The 13378-nt window shown below is 43.0% G+C and overlaps 1 protein-coding gene across 4 annotated transcripts in view; it reads right to left on the bottom strand.

The window, feature by feature from the left end:
* TSNARE1 (t-SNARE domain containing 1) overlaps positions 1-13378 on the bottom strand; it is a 460905-nt gene that overhangs the window by 294511 nt on the left and 153016 nt on the right. For all 4 annotated transcript variants that reach the window (XM_066566893.1, XM_066566868.1, XM_066566875.1 and 1 more), the window contains exon 6: positions 6866-6935. In XM_066566893.1, coding sequence (XP_066422990.1) covers positions 6866-6935 — 70 coding nt within the window. The remainder of the gene's footprint in view (positions 1-6865; positions 6936-13378) is intronic.

Genomic DNA, 13378 nt, shown 5'->3' on the forward strand with positions numbered 1-13378 from the left:
TCTTTTATATAATATAATGTCATAAAATAATAAATTAGCCCTCTAAGAACATGGAGTCGGGTTCATCATTTCCTTCCTGCCACGGGGGACCCCAAAAATACCACACACAGAGTGTCACTTGAGATGTCCCAGTGTGCCACCACACCTAATGCTGCCATTTTAGAAGTGAAAGAACAGCAAGCCTTGTGCCAAAATTTCCAACCTGTCTCAGACACCCTGGGGCACCTCAACAGCTCCAAGAGTCACCAATCACATCCTGGGCTGCATCATGAGAAAGTGTGGTCAGAAGGTCAAGGGAGGGATTGTTCCCCTCTGCTATGACCTCGTGAGACCCCACCTGCAGTGCTGGGTCCAGCTCTGGGGTCACGAACATCAGGAGGATGTGGAACTGCTGGAGTGAGCGCAGAGAGGACCACAAAGATGCTCTGAGGGTTGGAGCTCCTCTGTTGCGGAGCCAGGCTGGGAGAGCTGGGAGAGTTCACCTGGAGAAGGCTCCAAGGAGAGCTCAGAGCCCCTTCCACAGCCTAAAGGGGCTCCTGGACAGCTGGAGAGGGACTTTGGAGAAGAAATGGAAGGACAGGAGAAGGGGGAATAACTTTGAAGTGAGAAGGGCAAGTTTAGATTGGATATTGGGAAGAAATCCTTGGCTGTGAAGGTGCTGAGACCCTGGCACAGGTTGCCCAGGGAAACTGTGGCTGCCCCATCCTTGGAAGTGTCCAAGGTCAGGCTGGATGAGACTTTGAGCAACCTGAACTAGTGGAAGGTGTCTCTGTCCATGAAAGGGGAGTGCTGGAACTGCACAGCCTTCAAGGTCCCTTCCAACCCAAACCATTCCATGATTTCCTGACTTTGCCAGAGTCCAGAGACCAAGAAAATGTAGGCAACCTCTTTAGGTTCTTATCCTTCAGAGGGTGCAACAACCTGTGCCAGGCAAGACTCATAGATGAGTCCAATCTGTCAGAAACTTACTGAATGTCTATTCAGTATCCTGAATGTCAACAAATGTGTCAAAAATGCTTCTACAAATCCAGCAAAGCACCTCAGACTGAGCCTGAGAGCCCTGGAGAGCTCATGGCTTTAGTCTTGGACAGGGATGCCTCTCTTCCCAAAAGCACCCCAAACTGACAATACTTCACCCCAAACTGACAATACTTGACCCCAGCTTCCATCAATTTTAGGGTGGCAAAAGAAACTGATTAATTAATTTTACTGCTCCCTAAAAAATCTGCCGGTGATGACGCAAATTTCCTGGGGAAGGGTGAGGAAGATGGAATTCCCTTCAATCCCAGTAAAGAATTTAGCAATCTATATATGCATGCCCAAGGAAAAGTGGTGCTCTGTAAAGTTAATATTTGACCAAAAAACAGGTAAGAGCAGCAATGCAGAAGCTGCACTTTCAGTCTCTTCCAGGACTGTTGATTTGTCTCGCCCTGAAGCAGCTCAGATCTCAAACTCAGCTTCCCCACTTGGAAAATGCTTTGGAACTCCTTTGTGGCCATAGGAATTCTCTGCCTTGCATCATCTTAACCAAGATTTTGAATCAGTTCAGTCAGAAAAGCAGGTTTGTTTTCTCACACTGTACAGGTGTAGAGCTGAGCTCTCTCTCAGGTGCAAGAAAAAAATCTTATGTATTTCTATAACGTGCGCTAAAAAAAAATTAATGCCAGTGGGAAAAGTGAGGTGAAGGCTAAAAATCTTTTTTTTTTTTTTTTCAAATCAGGAGAAATCAACACTTTTTTTAGTAAATCTCATCTGTGCTAAAATCTCATCAGTGCTAAAAGCCCCAAAATTTCCCTCTTATAACTCTTCCTTAAACAGGCAAATTCTTCTGCTAGTGACTAGTGAAAGATGTAAGATTCCTTCAAGGAGTGAAGACTCAAGTGCTACATCCCAGACACACCTGAAAGTGGTAAAAAGCTGTGATAGTGACTCAATGCTCTTATTCCTCTTGACCTTGCAATGACACAAGGTCAAATATCCAATAAGGTGACAAACTCAGGTGACACTCATCAGTGCAGGAGCCTGGTTTGGAAAGCCCGGATCACTTCTGCAGACACCCAACCTCCAAGGAAAGGACATCAAGGACCTTTCACTGCCACTTCAAGCTCAGTTTCATGGCTCCCAGGTAGTCAGCAAATGCCTCTTGCAGCCTACATGGCCACTTTGCTTTGCTTGAGATCACAATAAGACAGGGTCAGGTTGTGTGAAAATCAAAGATTCTTAAATTTTTTTTTCTTCTTCTACCTCTCAGATGGCATTGTCCAGGTTAGAGGGAGGCTTTCATTTCCAGCCACTTTGTGGAAGATGTTGGGAGACCAAAGAGCTGCACCAGTCAAAAGGAAGGAGACTGGTTTTCACTGTCTCTCGGAGACAGTGATCTACCTGGCTGTTTAATTTGATTTGCCTAAATTAAAAACTCATTACCTTCCGTGCCTAATGTTGGAGAACCTTTTCATCCCACACACTCTGGCTAAGGAAGCAGATAAATGCCTTGGAAGCCTGGATTATTAAACCAAAGGTCAAAGAAAAAACAAATCAGTCAATTTTTCCTGCATCACTGGAGAAAGCCTCAGCTTTGCCTCCTGGCCTTAGCTCCTCATCCCAGCTCCATCCACCTTTTTTCCCTTTGCTCCCACTCCCTTCCCAATTAATCCAGGGTCAGTTGCATTCAGCCAAGAGCTTTGTATGGGCATTTACATTTCACTTGCCAGCACATCCAGCTCCAAGCATGCAGCACACAAATATTTGTGCTGGCTCTGGGTAGAGCCTCGACCAGGATTATTCACTTTGGGTCTGATATATACCCTGCTCACAGCAGCAGCCAAGTCTGTCTCACTGACTAGAGCTGGCACTCCATGTGGGATGAACTCTCCCAAATTTGCTTGCCACAGATACAATCCTTATTCTGGAAGACTCAGCTCTCAAAAGCAGAGAAACCACTTCAGAAAAGGGAACAGACCAATTTGACAGTAAAAATCCTGTCCTCATCTGATGCTTTTGTGAGTCCTGTGCTTAAGAGGCAGAAAGTCTGCCTGAATTTGGCAAGGAAGCAGGTAACTTTGGGGTGTTTTTCTGTTTTATCAGGACCCTGCAGCTAGGTAAGCAAACATTTCTGCAGTTTACAGCCCAAAGTAGCTGAATATCCTGCGTGGCAGAACAATTCACCATTAATCCCTATTCCCAAACACTCTGCCTTCCCTCATCTGCCTAATTTTAGGCAGCCTCATTTTAGGCAGAGTGACAGCCACTTAACAAGAAAGCAGAAATTGTGGCAATTTTACTACTTAGACACCCAAACCCATTATCCTTTTCCTAACAGCCAGGGCTATAAACCTGCCAAATGTTCCCTCACTGCTCCCATCTTCAAAGCTAGAGGGTGTTCAAGGAGAGCCATGCATCAGCCTCTGAAGGAGAGGGGTCAAGTGGCAGAGGAGGAAGATTAAGCCATGATTTGCAGCCGTGGAAGCAGAAAGCACTGCCCCAAAGGTCTCACCTGAAGAGCTGACCCTCCTGAGCAGAGATCTATGCAGCCCTGCCAGCTCTAGTGATTCATGGCATGCTGCTTTTTGCTGGTGCAGCTCTCAGGAGGGACAAGCTGAAGTTCTTGTAGAGCACTCGAGGATGTTTGCCTGGTGGTGAGAAAGGGGGGCAGTGGAAGGACACGTCAGTGTCAGGGTGTGAGAGTCTGTCTGAATTTTCCCTCATCTGCCTCATGATCATCATTTGGGGACCACTGAAGAGAAGACCCCTCCTGTCTGAAAATCTCTGGCTTTGTAGGAGAAAGTTACACACGCCAAAGGCCCCGAGACCTGAGAGCACAGTGCTAAGTTATTGTTCTCACAGGTGTTTGCTGTATGCTACTCTAAGCCCAATGAGAAGAAGAAGAGGGCACCGTGCCCTTTTTGCACAATAGCTCTGGAATCCTCCCCACCTCTCAGCCTAACTGGTCCCCTCCTAAGCTTTAGGGTGGTCCCCCTCTAAAGGAAGGCCCCTCTCGCCCGTTCATAACCACAGTGACAGATGAGTAGAGACATAAGAAGCTTCTTCATCAAGAGACCGACACATGAAACCCCCATGTGAAAAGGCCCCTCTCCTCCTTCCAAGGACTGGGACTGAAACCCCCAACCCAGGGGAGGTGTGTGGGGGAGGCAAGCTGGCCAAACCGAGATGTTTGCCTGAGATGTTGTGACCACTGGACCAGGAAAACAATGGCTCTGGTTTACTGCTGAGGACATGGACTACCTGTTACATCTATTCCTTATTGTATCTGTTTCCCCTCCCTCACAATTTTCAATAGAATTATCATAATAAAAACCTCTGAGTTAGCAAGAGATTTTGAGATCTCCCCGACGTAACAGGCGGATCCTCGACTGGACTGGACCAAAGGACTTCGTCTCTACATTTGGTAGCTATATCCCTCTCTTTCTCTTTCTCTTTTTCTCTTTCTCTTTCTCTTTCTCTTTCTCTTTCTCTTTCTCTTTCTCTTTCTCTTTCTCTTTCTCTTTCTCTTTCTCTTTCTCTCTCTCTTTCTCTTTCTCTTTCTCTTTCTCTCTCTCTCTCTCTTTCTCTATCTTTTTCTCTCCCTTAATCCCTCTATTGCATTTTGCTGTGGCCATTCAATAAAGGTGCATTTGTTTTGATTATTACTGCAAATCCCCTTGTACTGTGTTGGTTTTTTGCACCCTGAGATCAAATCCACGAACCATCACGAAACCCATCCGTAAGGACAGATCGTGGCACAGGGAAGGATAACAGACAGGGAGGATTGAAGGGAAGGGAGCTGCTGGTCCTCCTCAGCAGAGCACCCTGGTACTGCTTGTATGGAGATACAAGAAGCCAAATGGGAGAAGTGGGACCATGGGAATCAGACCATGGGGAGAGGGGATGAACCAGGAGACAGCTGGAGGAATTCTGGAGCTGATGAAAGGGGTAGGGAAGCATGGTTAAAATTTTAAAAACCTGCATTTAACTATCTGGACAATTAACAATAATTCCGAGATCAAAAAATAATTAGTGCAATTTGTGCCTTATGCAACTATTTATGTAACTGCTCAGGAAAGAGTAAAATTATCTAGGAATGTTTCTGGAGTGCTCTGAAGAGTCAAGGAGTTGATTCTTTAATTAAATTAAAAAAAAATAGTTTAGGAGAGCAAACACAATATCTGCATGATACAGAGTCTTTTCTGGGTTAAGGATCTCCAGCAGTTTTTAAGGTGCTTTATGCTGCAAATTATTTTGTACATGTAAACATCTTTCCTGATTACATCAATCTCCACAGGCTGACTTTTTTACTCTTACATCCTCTCCAATCTCCTAAATTTGCTTTCAAATCTTCTGACTATTACTATTACTATTTTTAATCCTCTGGTTTGCAAAACAGGGTATATGTGAATTAGGGCAGATCTGATGCCCTGATGGAAGCAATGGATTAGAGAGAAAAGGAGAGACATTGCAAACAGGTCTGAGAGTTTATATTGCATAGAGAAGGTCAGTCAAGTCCATCAGGTAAATAAAGAAATAAACCCCAAATTCTCCTTTTTCTTCACAGCCAAATCTCAGCAGGAACAGCAGTCACACACATGAAATCAGGGACATATCCCAAACAGTTGATTTTTGCCTGCAAGCTGCTTGAAGGGAGGCACCTTTAATAAACTGTGCTACATTTGGAAAAGTCATTTGAATTCTGTAATTAGCAGATATACAAGGAGAGCTAACTGTGCGTGTTTGTGTGTACACAGCTCTGGAAGAGGGAGTTTAATGAACTGTGTCTCCTGCAACTGCAAATCAAGTTTCATTTTGTCAGTGCTGAGCCACGTGATGCTGTGATGCAGCTTCCAACACCACAACACACTTTTCCTCCTATAAAATATCCTCTCCCGCTTTTATTTTTTCATAGGATCATGGAATGGTTTGGGTTGGAAGGGTCCTTGAAGATCACTTGGTTCCATTTCCCCTGCCATGGACACTTTCCACTGTCCCAGGTTGCTCCAAGACCCATCCAACCTGGCCTTGGGCACTTCCCAGGATGGGGCAGCCACAGCTTCTCTGTGTACCCTGTGTCAGGATCTCCCCATCCTCATAGGGAAGAATTTATTCCTAATATCCAATCTACATCTACTGTCTGTCAGTTTGAAGCCTTTCCCCCTTGTTCTGCCACTACATGCCTCTGTCACAAGTCTCTTTTCTCTTTCGTTTTGGGTCCGTAGACCTTGGCCAAGTAGAACTGGAGGGTAAAAGAAAAGGAACAAGAAAAAGCTACAGAAACATCTGTTTTCATTTAACTCCAGCCAGCAGCTGACCTCCCACAGCTGCTCAATCACTCCTCACTCGCTGGTGGGGTGGGTGAGAAGCAGGAAGGGCCTTGACCCTGTGTAAGAACTGCTCAGCAGTAACTAAAATATCCCTGGATTATCAGCACTGCTTTCATTACAAACCCAAACCACAGCCTCATACTGGCTACTGTGAAGAAAATTATCTCCATCCCAGCCAAAACCAGCACAGTTTCCTACTCCATCTTCACTTTAAAAATAAAAAACCACCACCCCCAAAGACAAAAAAAACCCCAAACAACAGAAAAATAACACCTCCAAGAACCACAGAATGCCCTCTTTCACTGTGGGCCGTCTTTTCTGTGTTATCTCCACACCATTCTCTGCCACAAGACCAGCACAAGGAAAGCTTTATACGATCAATACACATCCTAGTGGCATTAATCACCAACAGGAATGGAAAAAACCAAAGTAATCCTGACAAAAAGGTGTCCAGCTATAATAAAAGGATGGAAAAAAAAGGTGAGGACAAATGAGGGGAAAAAATGAAAAGGCTGGGACAAAGAAAGATCTGCAACAATTTAAAATAAACTCACAGTCCATCCTGCAGCTCTTGAGTATCGTTTGAGGTCCCCAGGGATCGAAGACTTCTTTCCAGAGAGGTCACTGTCAACAGCAGAGAAAGAAAAGATAAAGAAGCAGCACACCTTCTCAGAGGAAAAAAAATGCTGGATCTTAGTTCAGATGTTTGTCTTTAATTTTTTTTTTTTTAAATACAATTAAGTATTTGAACAAGTAAGCTGTGAGAGAAAGGGGACAACATCTACCAGTGGCTACTGCCACAGAATGATAAATTGGGTCCTTTGGAAGCTTAAATGGTGAATCCATGTATAACATGCCATGACATGATGGAATATGACCCCTTGTCAGGAAAACCTCAGTTCCGTGGACCTTGCACAGATCTCTGACTCTTCCAGCCTTGAGGTGACACAGAATTGTGCACTGAGCATTTCCAGCTGGAAATGTGCCCCTGGTGAAGAGGCAAGAAATTGCATAATAACTGTTTGTTGCTCTGAATTATAATTAAGAGACAGAACACTGATGTCTACTCTGATATCTTCCATTTCCTCATTCAAGATGCTTAAACTCAAAATGTTTTCTATCTTTTGGCTCAGAAAAAAATGGAGATGTGATCATCTACTGTGTTTGTGTTCCACAACTTCTTGGGATTTTCCATCAGAAGAAGAGAATACTCTAAAAGCAGTTGGAAGGTGCAAACATGGTTTGCTTTGTAATTTTCAATTACTTCAGATTTAAATATTTATATATATGTGTGTGTGTATATAAAAGCAGAAATCTAGGAATACTGTTGCCTTTTTCCACCCTTTAATTTCACTGTCTCAATTCACTTTCAAATTAACAACAGGTCACTACTTTTGGACTTAGCACAGCCAGCAAGCAAAGCACTTCAAGATTTCCCACAATGGAAAATGTTAAATAAATTACATTCTTGATATTTACATGTGGGATTTCTTTCAGGACATTTCCAGTTGTAAAAACCCATAACCCGTTATCAGTCACGCTTCAATATTTAAGGATAGAAAGAAGAACAGATTAAAAATACGGTTCAATTATTTCTGCAGAAATTTAAGAAATCCTCTGTTTTAATGACTTTGCAGACTTGGACTTGGCCTGTAATTTTGAACAAGTCACTTAATTATATTTCCACTGTCAGACAAAATCCTCTCTTCTCTTTTGGGCTCTGATGGCTTGACACCAGAAGTCACTAAACAGCATAAAAAGTAACTAATGTGCCTGAACTACATGAATATTCAAAAAAACTTTGAATACCACCATATATTTCCATCAATTCTAGTTCTCAATAACAGATTTTACTGCAGAGTTTGGAGATTCAGTAAGATAAAGCCTCAAGGAATTGTCTGTAACTGAGCTAATAATTATTTTTCTTTGCTGGAAGCACAGTGTTCTAAAGAATAAATTGGAAGTTTTCACTAATAATCATTTGCTTCTGTAGAAGGACACCACTGACCCTGCAGAGATCTCATGAATACTATAATTCCCTCTTTCCCTCTCCACAATCCTAACAAATCAATTTCCCTTGGAATCCACATGCTGTTCAGTTCAAATACAAAATTTTGCATCAACTAAAAATACTTTTTGGCCCATCAACCCTTTGGAACAAAGCAGAGTGTGGTCCTTGGAGAATGGACAGCAAGCCAAGGTAAATAACTTGTGTGTACACTGAATTTGTAACAACAAGTTAATGCCATGTGTGCAATTCCAGAACAAAAGCAGCAGCTACTGCCTCCATGAACCTTTCTAACCTGACCTGCAAAAGTAAAGATAATTCAAAATGAGTTTTACTGCCACTGCTTTGGAGAAGACTGGAGTGGGAAGCAGTTTTGCTACTGAACAAAACACTTCAAGACTTCACACTCAAGCCATTTTACACTGAGGCAAACCCAGGAGCTGTCAGATTTGTTCAGCATTTTGGAAAACCTACAAAAAGGTGAAAAGAATATGAGACATGAACTCAAGAGGTGAGAAAAGAATTCATCAGTTAGATGAGAATGTGATCTGTGATTAAGTTCTTATCCAATAATTTTACCTAATATTCCAATTCAAGCACAGTATTTAGACAACTAAATAAATGTCAGTTGTTCCAAAATGACAAGAGATGCATGCTGGAGGAGCCAAAGGTTATCATTTGATATAGCTCTTATGTGGAAAACAGCAGGACAAAAACTCCAACATGACTTCCCTGAATCTCAGGAAAGCCAAAAGAGCCCTGGGCTGCACCAAAAGAGGAGTGGGCCAGAAGCTCAGTGGAGGTGATTTTCCCCCTCTACTCTCCTCCCATGAGACCCCACCTGGACTGCATCCAGCTCTGGGGCCCCCATCCAAGAAGGATGATGACCTGTTGAAGAAAATCCAGGAGGACATGGAGATGACCACAGCACTGGAGCAGCTCTGCTCTGAAGCCAGGCTGGGACAGCTGGAATTATTCAGCCTGGAGAAGAGAAGGCTCCAGAGAGGACTTAGGGCACCTTCCAGTGCCTAAAGGGGCTCCAAGAGAATGGGAGAGGAACTCTGGACAAGGGCATGAAGTGATAAAACAAGAGGGAAAGGAGTCACAGGTTCAGACTGTATATTAGGAAGAAATTCTTCCCTGTGAGGGTGGTGAAGCCCTGGCAGAGGTTTCCCAGAGAAGCTGTGGCTGCCTCATCCCTGGAAATGTCCAAGGCCAGGTTGGATGGGACTAGGAGCAGCCTGGGACAGTGGAAGATGTCCCTGCCCATGGCAGGGGGATGGAACCAAGTGATCTTTAAGGTCCTTTCCAACCCAAACCATTCCAGGATTCTATAATTAAATCTGAGCTACTCTGGGTAAATCTAATTTGCTTTGACTAAGAATGAATTTATCAAAATCTCTGCAGCTCTTGTGCTGGATGTGGAAAATCTCTCTCAATGTACCAGTTCTGGTCATGTGAGCAGTAATTTGACCAGAGGAGCAAAACATCAAGCTCTGCTGGAAGGATGTGTGAAGCCATTCTTGAAACAGGAATCTTATTTTAAAAGTCTTGTTCTTTTTCTCATTAAAAGGCACGCCCAAGTCTCCAGAATGAGGCACATTCACAAGGCATTAATGATGTTGGAGCTGCACTGATTTACTTCACAGAGAGCTTGGTTCCCAGTTGCCTGTGCCACTGCAATCCTCAAATCAATGGGGGATGAGAAACCATCCTGAGATGGAAATGGAGATCTATCACACCTGAGGGATACAGGAAAGTGCTCAGCCTTTAAGATCAAGGTAATGGGACTGCACGTGGCACCAACCAGTTATGGGCAGTCATTAAAGAGTGAGGAGCAGGAAATTAGAGAGGCAAGAGAGCCATTGGAGAGTTCAGGTTCTCCATCTGGCAGCACAGGCCTGATTCCTCCAGTATATCCTCCACTGACCAGGCAAGATGCACCAGAGCAACTCCATTTAGGAGTGTTATTTTTTGTACCTACTTATAAGATACTTACTAAGAGGCAGCTAAAAGCTGCACATGAAAAAAAAATGCAAGGTCTTGATAAAAGTATAGATTAAAAAAAAAAGCCATAAATGAGACAAATTCAGGCAGTATTTGAGCTCCTTTTTGTGTGCTGATAAGAAAATCAACTAAACTAAAAAAAAACCCCAAAACATGAAAGTTGCAAAAGTCAAGGCATATGTGACAACCTGGTCTATTGGAAGGTGTCCCTGCCCATGGCAGAAGGTTGGAGCAAGATGACCTTTAAGGGCCCTTCCAACCCAAGCTATTCTATGATGCTATGAACCTTCCTTATTTCCAACAGGGATGGCCCCAAAAGATTAAGAGAAAGAAAGCAGGCGCAAAGATTAGGAAAAATCTCCCTCTACCCTTTCATACTTCCATAATAGATGGCACTAAAAAAAGTCTATAAGCTCACAACCTGGCAGGAGAGTGATCCAGTAGCATATAAACAGAACCAGCTGTCCTGGCTAAAATTTTTATTCAACAAATGAGGAAAATTTCCATTTTCATGGCAGAAAAAGGGAGCAGGAAACATTTATAGGTGAGAATAATCACAATCAACTCAGAGCTATAAAATCCCCCTTGGTCAGGAAGCAAGTCCTGAAGTGCCCAAGAAGAATTTAAATCACCTCAAAGGCTCAGAATTCTGTAAAAAGAACAAGGACAGCAAAGAGGGACAAAGCACACTGTGTTTATTACTTCTGCAGTGTTACTCAATAAAATTCAATGGTGCTTTAAAATCCTGGTACAAAGTTGACTCCTTGTTTCATTAAAAATAGTCATTCCTCAAAGACATAAAAGGTATTGCTGAGATTGGCCTCAACCTGGGATTTTTAGAATCTAAACAACAAAATCATAACATGACCAACTCCTGACAGCTTGGAACAGTCTGGCCAGGGAAGGGGTGAAGTCACAATTCCTGGGAATGTTCAAAAAAAAAACTGACAAGGCACTTCCCAAGGTTTAGTGGCCTTGGTAGCATTCCATCAAAGCTTGGACTTGGAGATTTTTTGGAGGTCTTTTCCAACTGTATGATTCTACAAATCTATGATCTTCAGCAACCCAAAAGGGACAAATACATTTCAGGAGCACAGTTAGATCTCCAAACACAATGGAGAACCTCAAAAAACCCAGAGAGGCTGCAGCAAGCCAGGAAAAGGAGGGAAAGAGGAGCTGTGATAGGATTTATGCAATTTGTAGGATGTTCAGCACACCATGCCCAGCACAAAAGAGTAACTCCATCATCCGGTGACCATCTGAAATGTAGCTGCCTGTTCCTTGCTCAGCCACAAACAACATCACTGACTTATTTTCCATGCTTAAAGTCAGAGCTTCGTGAGTTTTCTGAAGAGATTTTATGCTACAGAAAGAATCATGGGCATTCTTCCCCATTTTCTAAGCCTAAAAAGTTCTTTACCTAAAGTGAACTAGCTCTACCAAATATTAGCACTACACTCAGCAGCCTTCTCCTGAAAATCTCTAACCACTTTTTGGGGAAAGACTATAAAAAATAAACTGAATGAAACTGAAAAAAAATTAATATGGGTAGTGAACAGAGCAACAACAGTGAAGTATCTTATGGGCATTTCTTCAACCTGAAAGCACTTTAAAAGGTATTATAGATTCATTGATTCATAGATTTTAAAAGCCAGAGAGAGCAATTCTGATTATCCAACCTGATTTCCTCCCAGAAAATTTTGTCCCATCACTCCCACATCAAGACTGGGGACTGCAGCTGGACTAAAGTATATCTTATAAAAAAGATATTTGAATCTTGATTTAAAGGTTCCTGGCAAAGCCAAATCCATCAAGCCCCCTTCACAAGCAGTTATAATGGCTGGTTACCCTCATATAGAAGGATTGAATTTGTCTAGCTTTAACTCTTATCTCCTGATCTCTTCCTATGTGAGAACAATAGATTAACAAGCCCCTTGTTATCTATTTGATATCTTTCTTCCTAGAGAGGTACTTACACACCAAGATTGAGTCCTCTTGGATGTCTCAAACAGAAATTTGGATGGCACGAATTTTAAAGTCAGATTTTCAGACATCAAACAGTTTGGGCTTTTTTCTGCACCCTCTCCATTTTGGCAAAATAGTTTTAAGTGCAGGCATTGTCACTATCTGCTTCACAGAGCACTCAGTTCAGGCAACTCTTAAGAGGAAATACATCATCACAACCTCAAGAGGAGAAATAGCAACAACAGTGGTTGTCAAACATGAATTGAAGGGGTTAAGGCAATTCTAACAAAGAATGAAAACAGAAATTGGGTTGTGGTATTTCGAAAGTGACGTGCCATTCACCTTTAGGTTTTCTCAGGATAAAACTCCGCTGTGGAGGGAGTTGTGTTTGAAGCACAGGGGCACATCAAGTCAGCCCCAATCTGGCCAGGCTGGACAGGAACAGCACACACAGACTCACGAGAAGGCTGCACAACTTCAGTCTGAGCCTTCAGTTTGGAAGCAGAAGTGCTGCTACCACTCATCGCTGGCATTGTCAAATTAAAACTATTGGTGCTGGAGCAGCCAAAATTGGTGCTAATGCAGGTATTTCTGTGTTTTATGGTGTGGTTGTTCACCCACCTGAAAGCCAAGTATTACAGCTGGGAGGTTCCAGCTCCCACAGTGGCCATAATCCCTTTTTTACATGGTATGTCACCAATTCAAGGGTCACCAATCCCCTGTAGTCATAGAAAAATTGGTGCTTGAATTTTCCTGGCAGACGGAGCATACACAACTCATCGAAAGTAGAGAAAATTACATTTTAGAAGTTTTTAATTCCCATCCCTGTTCCAAGAAGGATCCCTTGCTACGACGACCAGGGTTCCACCCCTAGGACACACTAGGGAAGAATTACACAAATAAGGAGGCACTAAAATCCTTTCCTTACACCTAGGCCAGGCCTCCCTGTCACCCAAGACAGAAAGAACAGACACAGAAGCTGTCCAGGTGATTCTAAAGCAATTTCAAGGTCTATTGTAAAATCAGCACTGATAACTGCAGATCCCAGTCTGACACTGGTATGTTTTAGAACTGGGGTACAATGGCA

The sequence above is a fragment of the Molothrus aeneus genome, chromosome 1 (genome assembly GCF_037042795.1).
Source record: "Molothrus aeneus isolate 106 chromosome 1, BPBGC_Maene_1.0, whole genome shotgun sequence".
Taxonomy (NCBI): Eukaryota; Metazoa; Chordata; class Aves; order Passeriformes; family Icteridae; genus Molothrus; species Molothrus aeneus.